Source organism: Myripristis murdjan, chromosome 10 (assembly GCF_902150065.1).
Source record: "Myripristis murdjan chromosome 10, fMyrMur1.1, whole genome shotgun sequence".
Taxonomy (NCBI): Eukaryota; Metazoa; Chordata; class Actinopteri; order Holocentriformes; family Holocentridae; genus Myripristis; species Myripristis murdjan.
The window spans coordinates 2,833,220-2,845,166 of record NC_043989.1 but is presented as its reverse complement, the minus strand read 5'-3'; the positions used below and the strand labels follow the sequence as shown (position 1 = coordinate 2,845,166).

The 11,947-nt window shown below is 44.1% G+C and overlaps 1 protein-coding gene across 1 annotated transcript in view; it reads right to left on the bottom strand.

Moving 5' to 3' along the window:
* Positions 1–11,947, bottom strand: part of tgfbi (transforming growth factor, beta-induced) — a 35,384-nt gene that overhangs the window by 2,288 nt on the left and 21,149 nt on the right. Inside the window, exons 11-14 of the mRNA XM_030061868.1 lie at positions 10,048–10,184; positions 6,167–6,297; positions 2,606–2,730; positions 1,287–1,389 (exon numbers count right to left, since the gene is read on the bottom strand). Of these exons, the coding sequence (XP_029917728.1) occupies positions 1,287–1,389; positions 2,606–2,730; positions 6,167–6,297; positions 10,048–10,184 (496 nt within the window). The remainder of the gene's footprint in view (positions 1–1,286; positions 1,390–2,605; positions 2,731–6,166; positions 6,298–10,047; positions 10,185–11,947) is intronic.

Genomic DNA, 11,947 nt, shown 5'->3' with positions numbered 1-11,947 from the left:
AGAGAGACAGCTGTCAGGTGACTTCAGAGTTAAAGCAGTGTCACAGGGTGCAAAACAACATGTTTCACCCATAATGCATCATTTTTCTATCAACTACTCGCTGTGTGCTTCCTTCAGTCGTCTCTGATCTAATAGAAAAAAATGAGGCTGCAATTTCATGGTTCGAAAACAGCAAAACTCTGTCAGTTCAGTTTATGAAGCTCACGCTCGTCACGCCTCAAGTCTCTGCTCTCGAGTCGGATGTTCTGGAGGATTTTTGCTCGAAACTCGCCGCAAAGACACTTCTGCAAAATCCTCTCGAGCAGCCACGAGGCTGGATCACACAGCATGATGAGTGTGAGCTTTTAAAATGAGTTTCTGATAGAGTTTAGCTGTTTTCAAATCATAAAAGTACAGATCCATTTTCTTTTTGGAGTTTTCTATGAGGGCTTGTGAGTAAAACTTTCTTTGTCACGAGCTGAAAGCAACGCATGGTGAGCGCGTGATAGAAAAATGATGCATCATGGGTGAAATATTCCTTTAAAGCCAGTCAGTTTGGGAGAAACAGGAAAACAAATGAACCTGCTCGGCCAATACCAGCGTGCTCCTGCAGTTCAGTTTACCTCAACATCTCAGAAACCAAAGCCTCAAACTTTATTTTGAAAGCAAAGTGCAGATCAGAGTCGTGGTCAGTGTTTCTGAGACTCTGATATTTATTTTATTTAAACCTCAGAAAACCACGAGCCCAGGGGCAACTTTACACCTGCAGAGATGCATTTTTTTTTAAATTTATTAATTATTTATTTATATATGTATTTATTTTTTTTATTTTTTCAATCAAAATCAATAAAATTAAAACAACCACAGTCTGACTTTTTGTTCCCTTTTGTCCTGGGAAAAAATGGGTTTGTATTTTGTTTTTTTGTTTTGACTTTCTAACATTTTATTCTAACATCTTTTCAGAAAGACACTTTCCAACAAAAAATGTATCATCACAAACCAAAGTAGCATTTATTTATTCATTCATTTATTTATTTAAGAAACAAAAGGGAATTCAAGGCTGTCAAATACCAGCCTGCACCGGGTCTGAGGTTTCAGGGGGTTAAACAAAATCTCTACCTGTAACTTCTGTCTAAAAGTCCAATTTAAGACTGAAACTGAATTTATTTAGGAAATGCTCCGTGTACAGTTTGGTCTAAAAGCTCTCTTGTTTCATTGCTGATTAAAAAACGAATCAGCTCATCGTTAGCCAGATGATATTTCTCCGTTTTCCCTCTGGGTATCGTATAAACAGACGTCTGACTTACGCAGCGGCTTCACGATGCTGCCGACGGCGTGGACGACGCCGTTGGTCGCCATCAGGTCAGCCTCCACCACCGGCACTTTGTTCACATACATGGTGTAGTTACGCTGAGACACACACACACACACACACACATACAGAGAAAGTTAGACAGCACGTTGAAGAAGACGTGACAAGGCGGTGACCATATTTTCAAACAGCAGAGCCATGACCCTTAAATGCACCACACATTTATACAAGCGCAGATATTTGGGCTTTGAATGCACCACAGGCCTTATCATCAGATATCAAAAATCAAAAATGTTTTTCTTTCTGCCAAAATCCACCGAAAGTCATGAACCTGCTAACAAGACGGCGCCCGAGTGAAGCCACCTCTCCTCAACTGGCCAATCAGAGCTGAGTATTCCACATGAACAGCTGATTTGAATTCAGAGGAGCTGCTGTTGTTGGCCAATCAGAGTCCAGCCTTCACTTTCTCTCAGTAAAACTCTTCTTATCTAAACTAAACTGATCCGCCGGACGTCATTAAGAACATCACGCTGATCCCGATTCAGAGGAGATCTGAACACAAAATCATGAGGCTGATAAATCTGGGAAAGACACTGATTTTTTCGCTGTTAATAATAATAATAATAATACATTTTATTTGTTATGGCGCCTTTCATGGCACTCAAGGTCGCCTTACAGTTGACTGTTGACTTCACGGCGCAGAGGAAACCAGCCAAACCACATGAACGATGTATTTATGGACAAACCTGAGTTCCAAGCTCACTGTTTTCGTAATAAAATAAACGGTTTTCAGAAAAAAACAGCGGCTTGTGTTTTTTCATTTAAAACTGACAGACTTGGAAAGCTCGTGGATCCGTTGCTTCACGCTGTACAAAGGGCAAAATATCACTGAAATATGACCGAAATCACAATACGGCCAAGTGCAATATCCAAAACATCAATGTAAATAAAGTATGATGGAGCTGCAGAGACGCCCTGGTCCACAAACTGAATTTTCCAGATGTAAGAAATCAAGTTTGTTTGGTTCAGACTCCAGCAAAAATCACAACATCATCGTTTTATATTGAAAATCAAAATTATAATGCAAAAATGATCATTCCTTCAAAAGACAATATCTATGTGAAATTAACAGCAATGTGATTTTTGTTACCATATCATTCAGCTCTACAGTGGATACCAGCTGTTCGGGTCAGGATCAGACTTCTTCATCTTTTATAGTGTTTAGGAAACTGATTTTGATGATTTTTCTGAAACTGATTTTGATGATTTTTCTGAAACTGATTTTGATGGTTTTTGTGAGTGGCTCTGTCTCACCGTGCCCAGCTCCAGCTTGTCTCCCTGCAGCGGCTGAAGTCTGGAGTGAGAGCCGATGCCTCCGCTCACCAGCATGCCCTCGCCCATGTGGTACTTCAACACAGCAGCCAGCTCCTGACGGTTACCTGCACACACACACACACACACACACACACAAACACACACACGCACACCCACACATACACACACACACACATAGGCCAGTGAGCACCAACAAAAATGGGTGATCTTCCCTCTGGATGCCGTCTTTTCACGTCTTATCAACTTCCCCTCAGGGATCAATAAAGTGTTTTGGATTCTGAAATCTGTTAAACCAGATGTGTGTGTGATTGCAGCTTTAAGGAGAGACGAAGCTGATCAGTGTGAAGATATTTCTCCCAGGTCAAACTGCACTGGTCTACAAATAGTTGCTGAAGAAGTTTCAGAAGAAAAATGTACACTTGAAGATCTTACGCTCATTTTTAAAAAAGTGACTGTAGGTGTTTTTTTAGTGTCTTTTCAACTGAAAATGCTGACTGTGAGGCAGATAAACTGTGTTAAAACCTTTAAACTGCAAAGGAAATCTACAAGATCACAGAATCTCCTCCAATGGAGTGCTGGATCAATCAAAATACTGAACCTTTAACATCTGCACCCATCAAGTCCGATAAAGCAGGACCGCTTTTTTTTTTTTTTTTTTGGAAAGAAAAGGCCAACTTGTTAATGATGCCTGTCATTTGCACAAGTCTATTCAGCAGTGAGATCGGATATTGTCTCCATATTCCACTGGACACTAATTTTTCAATTTCAGTATTTCCATGGGGAAACATTTTCTGCAGGGCGGAAGTGGAAGTGGAAACCCAACAGCTCTCTCTATCCGCTAAAACAAGATGTCCAAGGAGGTAAGGGAGCTTCACCGCGGCTGTTTGCAGCAGACATGCGTGTCCTCTAAATCATGCAGCCTGTATGTTTTGGCCGCGGTGCGTGTTGCGGCGCTCCCCGGAGCTCCAGCTTGGACGTGATTCAGCCTCGGCTGCACGGAGCGTCGACGTGAAAACGAGCCTTGAGAACATCTCCGTCCAGGCAGAGACGCTGTCAGCACTCGGTCCTCCTGAAGGAGACGGCGAGGCCTTCCATCACCCAAACACCACTGTGGCATCAACACTGCACCGTCCAAATAACATTTCATCCACTGAACTCCTCCTCCTTTATCTCCAACTTTGTCATTAGGGATGCACACTGTTCGATTTTTGCCGATATCCGATATGCCGGTATTTTCCATCTCTTTTGACCGACTGCCGATGCAGATAACGATATATGCAGATATTTTTTCCAAATAATTGCAGAGATCATCAAGACTCTCCTGCAGTGGAACTGACATTTCATTATGCCTGCTCTTATTGTGAAAGCCCACTGGCAGATGCAGACTTTAAATAAACACTCACTGGGCAAAATAAGAAAAACCACTTCAACTTAGGTTGTGGGAAAGCCATATTTATTTTTAGGTAATGTTTTCCTTCAAACAAAACCATGAGATTCATCCTGCTGAAAAAGGTTTGGATGCTGCTCCATCTGCGATAACTTCCACAACCAGGGCCGATTTGATCTATTTCACCTATCGGCATGTCATATGGGCAGAAATGATCATTTCAGGCCGATACCAAGATTTCATTTTTAAGCCAATATCAGCCGATACCGATGACATGCTGATATTATCGTGCTGAGCTTTGAGTTTGAAGCAGAAACAGAAAAAAAGCCTCTATCTGATCTTTTAGGGGTTCGGTGTCTTGCTCAAGGACACTTGACCACGCTCTCTGGAGGAGCCGGGAATCGAACCAGCACCTGCTCTGCGGCCGGAGCCACGCCGGTCAGGATTTCCAGTGTTACTCCGACACACCTGCACACAGGAACTGGACTTGCTGTTTGTATTCTGGGAGGAGGAGGCGAGCCGCCTGACGAGCGTCCGTCTGCGTGTCCTCATGTCTTTATTAGGCTGCAGCAGAAAGCTGCACGCTGTCATGCACTTTAGATGTCAGGACTGCACTTGTGCTGCCAAGGCAGGAGAAAACAAATTGATTGAGTCGGACAGTTTGTGTAAACCTTCTTTTACCAACCGGGCTCAGTGGTAGTAAATGGTTTGGCCGCGATCCCGCTCATATAAACAAAGGTGTCGCTGAAACGATTCGGGACGTCCCGGCCAAACATGGAGCAGAAGTCTGAGCAGAGATAAACGTCAGAGCAAAAATAGATCTGACAGCAGCTTCAAACAATTCAATCGACCTGAGACAATCTTGATTTTTCTTGCAGGACGAGTAAACCGCCTCAGCAGAGGAAGCATCAGCGCCATGAGAGAAATGAAGAGCTACTCGTGCTTTTTATCAAAGTGTTTCATGCTATTCAAAGAAGCTGATTTTGCCTCCATCTGACTGTGCAACTCTACAAAGTCACGGGGCCCAAAACGTTGGAGTACTCCTTTAAGGCCCCTGGTGTTCTGGTGAGGAACCCTAAGGAGCTTATCGGATCCCTCTGGGACTTGGATGAACCTTGTAAAAGGTTCTGTGCAGATATTAGCCGACTGGACGCAGAGCACAGTGTTTTCTGAAGAGAGCTGCAGGTGCCATGAATGCAACCCCACGGTTTCCTCACAGGGTTTCCAGGGGTTCAAAAATAATCTTGAAATAAATTGAAATGTGGACTTGAGGTCTTAAATAGTCAGAGCTGTAGTGCTCTCATTGTTTCACTGGGCAGTGACAGGTTTATTTCCAGTGGATATCCACTTTTGGGTTAACACATAACAGGGATAATCGTGCAATATGCAGCCAAATTCCTTTACAAACACAGTTGGACTTTACCAACTGTGTCGTTTTTTTTTTTCCCTCAAGGCGCATTTATAGTTTTGGAGCTGTTTTTAATCAGAATCAATGTTCTGTGCCAGTGTAGTTTCTTTCTTTTCGTTTTTTAAATGGTTTTAAAATGAATTACAGGAAGTGTTAACTGGGTAAAAAGTGTTAAATTTGGCTCCTTTAAGAACTGCGTCATAAAGCAGGGAACCGCAGGAGTATTTTTCTCGTGAGGTGCCCCCCCACCCCACCTCAGAGTGTGATATCTGCTCGGTGTGATGAGGATTCAGGCTGCGGCGGGACTGGAAGCGTTTAAAGGCGGCAGCAGTGTGGAAGTGATTTCTCCTTCAGAGGAGTCCAGATTACATTCCACGCTGTAATCATTTCTGGGTGTCGACAGAGCAGAGCGATTGCTCAAACGTCTCCCAGGGCCCTCGCTCACGTTGCGCTCGACTGTTTGGACAGAGCGGATCTGAGGGGGAAACACAATACGCCGGTATCGAAGGAGCGGGGCGTTCGTCTCTCCAAAATGTCAAGTTTTCTGTGATTTGTTGGAGCTTCAGATGGATTGCAGGCGTATCAGTTGTTTTTACCATTTGGATTAGTTCCCGTTTTCATCACTGTGATACTAACCTGCAGGTAGCTCTGTGTATCTATGGTGATGCTGCAGATTCAAAACAAAGACAAAGACTGTGTGTGTGGTGTGTGTGTGTGTGTGTGTGTGTGTGTGTGTTGAACTCACGCATGAGTTTGTTGAGTTCGGGCTTAGGCATGGTGTTGAAGGCGTCGTTGGTGGGAGCGAAGACGGTCAGCACCCCCTGCTGGTTCATCAGCTCCGTCATGCCGGCCGTCTGCATCGCCCCGACCAGCACGCTGAGGAGAGGGAGGAGGGGCGTTCGGTTAGTTCACCTGGACGAGACGGGGAGGCGGGAGGTTCGAGATGCAGGCTCGTCACCCAAAGGCCCCCGGCTCAAATCCAGACCAACCATCTGAAACCCAGGAGCCCGTGGGCTTTGGTTTTGTCTTATTTCACCCTCTCAACAAAATTCACCTTATTATTATTATTTTTTTTTTTGCTTTTTCATTTTTTATTATAGTAATTTTGTAGTAATTTAATTATAATTTAATTATTTAATTATAAATAAATTTCTTGTAAACTTTTTTTGCAATTCTTTTTAAATTTTTTAAAAATAACTTTACAGTGATGTTTTGCTAATTTTCTGGTCTTTTTTATTTGTTTGTTTGTTTGTTTGTTTATTTATTTATTTATTTATTTATTTATTGATACAATAAATTTTCTTGTAACTTGTAGCACTGATGTTATATGTTATATAATTACAATAAATTTATAGTTTTCTTTGTAACACTTTATTTATTTATTTATTTTCACAAATCAATTATTATATTTTGATTTTGCTAATTTTAAAGAAATGTTTATAAAAATTTTGTGGTATTTTTTTTGTAATCTTTCCATCACTGATCTGACGCTTACATACATAATTTCAGTTGATATTTAGTTTTCAAGTAATGTATTTGTTAATTTTGGGGGGCTAATTTGTTACAAAGCCTCAACCTTTCTTTGTTAAATGCCACTGATATTCTTGCATGGTGTCCAGTGTCCAGTGTTAAGAGACAAACTGGGACCATTAAGTCCATTAATTTCCTGTAGAGCGGAGCCACCAGGAAAACAGGACACAGCTGAAGCCCTCATGGTCTCTGGCTGTCAGCAGCTCGTTAGATTTACAAGCGTCCTTGTTTCCCGACTCATGTCATTTAATTTCATGAACAAACGTCTTGTTTGGCAAGTGCAAACCGGGAAAAAATCTTCGTTTCTACAGTATTTATTCAAAAAACTGCAGGAATAGATTGAATAGAATCAAGGCTTGGAGATGCTGGATTCTTGGCTGCATACATCATTGTGGTTGATCTGAAACCTGAGAGTAATTCTGCTATAATTTTTTCTCTTTATTTTAAATTAATGCTACCCAATAAGCATTTGAATGTTGTGAAAGCCACCGAGGCAGAAGCAAAGCCATGAGGCGACTGTCTGAAACGTCCTCGCTGCTGTCGGAGCCTCAGGCTTCGCTCACAGTGCGTCAGAACAAGGCGGCATCAAATCATCTGCTATGTGAAGCTCTGTGAGCAGAAACCCTGTCTGCACACGGAGCAGCAGACTGAACACAGCGCAGAGGCCTGGACCAGGGAGAGATTAAAACCTCTGCAACCACATAATAATCCCTTGTAACAACAGGGAAGAAAAAGAAGGGGAAGGAGAATTTATTGCAGTAATTGCTTGTGGTTTAATGACATTTAGAATGACTTAATTGTCAGTCTTATAGGATCATGCCGATAATTTTGAATGTTTGGCTCATCCACTACAAACCATTTAGCAAATCCTGTGGGGGAACTAAAGATTTCACAACATGGAATCAAAATGTGAGTTTTTGGTTGGAACAGCCGCCTTACAAAGTCCTCAACATGCAGAAACCACACCGCTGATAACTGGCTGTGTAAAGCAAAACATTTCCCCGGGGACTATTTTCCCTGGCGGAGGAGAGTTTCAGTTTGAAAAAGTCCTGAAAACAAAACAGTGCTGCTGCTTTTAGGAAAACTCATGTGGAGGACTTTATTCCGCTGATGGAAAACTGGAGTGAAGAAAGTGTGAAGGCTCTGAAAGTTCATGTTCATATCGTAGTGGAATGAATGGAAACCAGCGGCTGGAGGAAAGGGAGGAGGAGTGATGTGGCAGCTCTGAAACCCCACGGCTCGCTTTGGGAGGAGATCAGCAGGAACATTTTGTAGATATTATATTGAACATGCAACGCTGGGACGGTGAGACGAGAGGAAAGCCAAAGAAAGAAACGATGGATCACTATACAAAAGCAAACTAACGTTTTGTTTGACGAGCTGTTGCCTCGAGGACACAGTGGCTTGTAAATCCCAGAATACATCGTCCATTTTCACCGTTTTACCAGACGAATAGATATTTTAGAACAATAAGAGGCTGTAAAAGATGGCTGGTGAGACTAATTTACTTCACCAGCCACGGCCAAACTTTACCAGCGTGTGTTTGGTGGCTGAAGGCCAAATAAACCGAGCAGCTTCGCGACAGAGGATTTCTGTACCTCCAAGATCCTCAGAGGAGGAGACACTTGGCGTCGCCGCTGACGAACTCATTTCCGAACAGATACTGTAAATCACGGAGCCGGAGGTTTGATGAGTTTGCCTTTATTAGACAAGCTAGAATTATTGCAGAGCTCCTCGCTGGAGATGCACTCCTGCAGCCTAAGAAAACACAGCGAGGGAAGCGAGAGAGGGAAATCTCCAGCAGCGGGAGGGAATGAAAGCAGTAGCTGTCTCTGGCCGGCTTCCCTCGCTGGCTGGTTAACTCATTACAGGTTAAGGAGCTAAGGTTTCCTGGGTATTTACTGTAATTGCTTGTCATAAAAGCCGGAGACCGAAATGTTCCCTGGAAAGACCTTGAAAGGGACAATATCCTCAGGCTTTTTCTCAGGGACTTTTCCATCTTTATATGCGGAGAGGCTCGGCACATTTCGCACAGCGCTGACCTATTCTCCCCGGCGCTTTGATCCAGAGGAGAGCCCCGTCACGAAATGTTTCAGAGCGCGTCCCAGACGGTCACGCAGCCCGCCGGAGGAGGCATGGCAGCATCAAAGATCAGAAAGTTATCATCTCTCTCTTCCTTCCTGACAGGAGCTGCTGGTTCCTCCTGCTTGGTATCCCATTCGCTCAAACGCTCTGGACGCCTGCCACCTCACAGACGTCTGAGACCTTTGTTTGGTCGAGGAGAAGGACCTTTGATTTGCTTGTCACTCGTCCAGCACGGTGGCGTGCCCTTCCTAAGCCGCTCCACGGCCGGCCTCGATTATCTGTTTCCTCTTTGAACTCGTGTGTAAAACAGAACAGTATGTGCCGACCGCCTCGAGCCCCTGCTGACTCTCTCTGTGCGGATCTGCAGTTTAGCTGAGGGCCGGGCAGCTCTCTGCCACACAGAGCCCACAGTCTGCACGGCTGCTTTGAAGCCAAGAGCCAGCTGCATGAAGTCAGCCCTGCTCTTTGACTTAAAACAAACTTTCAGTCAGACTTGCCCTTGACACTTTAGCTGTTGCATAAAGCTTCCCCATTAGTGGCCAATGCAAGAAAGACTTAGATAGCCTGCTGCACGGTGCATAATGTTTAAAATAAGACACTTTACAGAAGAGAAGAGCTGCTGAAAATAAGTTGAAATGTCTGCTGGAGGAGTATCATGCTGAAAAAAGTATTATTTATTTGTTTTAACCAGTTTGACAGAAATCTGTAGTGACACCAAGTGAGCCAATTACACACAATAAAGTCGGATTGCAAAAGAAAACACTCCAGCAGACAAAATAAAGACAACAAAAGCACCGGATTAGTGTGGAAAGACTCCAAATACTGATCAGCTGCGTGCCAATTGGCTACTACAGCAGACTAACACAAGCCTCATTGATGATTTTAGCAGCCAAATGAACCTTCAGAATAAATCGGTTGCCTTGCCTCCCTCCCTGCCTGTCAGTGTTTGACCAAACAAAGCAGAAGCACCAAACCACCAGTTTCAAAAAGCATCAATAACCCCCCTTTTACCTGAATCGATCATCAGCCTTCAGGATGTCCATGACGGTTCCCATCGGGGGGGTGAGCACCTTGTCCACCGTCAGCAAGGTGCCGAAGCGGCCCGTCTTGTCGTGGGCGGCGATGCAGGCGTTTTCGATGCACAGGCTCTGGAGAGCAGAAACAGAGAGAGAGAGAGAGAGAGAGAGAGAGAGAGAGAGAGAGAGAGCATGAGTGAGTGTCTGATGCCCATGAACCGGAAAAAAAAAAATAAAAATGAAAAACAACAACAAGGGCAACAACATCAACAACATCAACCTGTCAGCTGAGAGATCAGTTTTGCATTCGTCAGCGAACACCCTGTCCTAACAGCATTTACGTCTCTGCAAAGGTCAAAGGTCGTGCATCAAGTCAAAATGTAAACAAACCACAGACCAATAACTCGGTTTATGTGACTCTGGCAGCAGCAGAGGACCGTGAAATACCGAGACTGATGGTTCGTGTCCACAGAGGCGTGAATTTGACGCTCGGTGTCACACTAACTCCCACATTTGGACGCTTAGTGGGCGTGGCCACTCCTGCTGATTGGCAGCTGCTCTCTTCTATAAACGCGCAAAACACTTCCTAGCTGCACCTGATTGGACGAACAAAAGCTTTCTTTGATATTACAAAAACAGTTGCGCCGAGATGCTTTTCTGAGAACATCTGAGGCAGAAATAAACAGAAATAAACAGAAATAAAGCGAAATAAAGCGTGCAGCTGCTGAGTCTGTCTTCGTCTCAGATCCACGGCGGTTTGTTGAAGTTTCTCCGGAGTTTCCAGAGGCAACAAGTCGGAGCTGGATGCCGCTAATTTAAAATAAACTAGCCCAGACCTCAACTTTATGCAAATGAGGAGACGCCGACGTGACGCCCCGCCTCTCGAAATGCAACACAGCACTACCAGAATGCATTGCAGGGCTGCTTACATAGACAATGACTGGGAAGTGTGGAAATTCTAATTTTCTGGATTATTTGCATTTATTTTCTGACATAATAATGTTAATTAAACATTTTGTTAATTCAAAGCAAGGTTTGTGATGGTGAATCTAATACTGTAAATTTTGACACTTTAATTTTCAAATTGACAATATCGGCTCTAAATCAGTTACTTGTCTTCTGGATTACTCATGATTGGTATTGGCTCTGAAAATCTGTATCAGTTAATCCCTACAAGTCATGCGTTAACACAGCAAACCCTCCAGAGAAGAAAGAACCGGCTGTTAACAAGGTGTGGGACTTCTTGAATATCGCAGTTTCCTGCCTTTTGATTTGCCATCTGAGTGTGTGTGTGTGTGTGTTATCTCAGCTGGGACGTAAAGTCGGGTCTGCTGCTCCCGACACGCCGAGGGGCTTCGGACTCTCAGACTCTGTCCTCGCTGTCTGACACACGAAACCTTTTTCTGAAATGAAAAACTGGCTTGGGGAGGTCACGAGGAGTTTGTGTCTCTCAGCGCTCAGCACCCATCATGATCTTGTCAGAGCAGTCACACACACACACACACACACACAGACACCGACACACACACATGGGCCCACAAATGGCGTCTGGAAAGATTTACCAATCGTGGGAAGGAGGAAATTTCTTGTGGTCTGCAGAGTTCATTACAGAGCAGAAATACGAGCCGAGCCTCTGCCACCCAGGAGAACGTCTGAGAACCTGCAGCTGAAACATGTCGGCCGGCCGGCGAGTCTGCAGCGCGACTGCACCGCTAATCCGACATAATCTTATGTACCGTCAGATTAGAGCCTAAAGTGATGTCTTCAAATCTCGTCTTTAGTCTGAGCAGCAGCCAGAAAAATCGTCCCTCGACTCACAGACCTCCTCCGTGAGCTTAACTCACTGTTTCGCCGCTTTTCTGACCTCCTCAGACAAAAAGGAGGTCAGCAAAGTC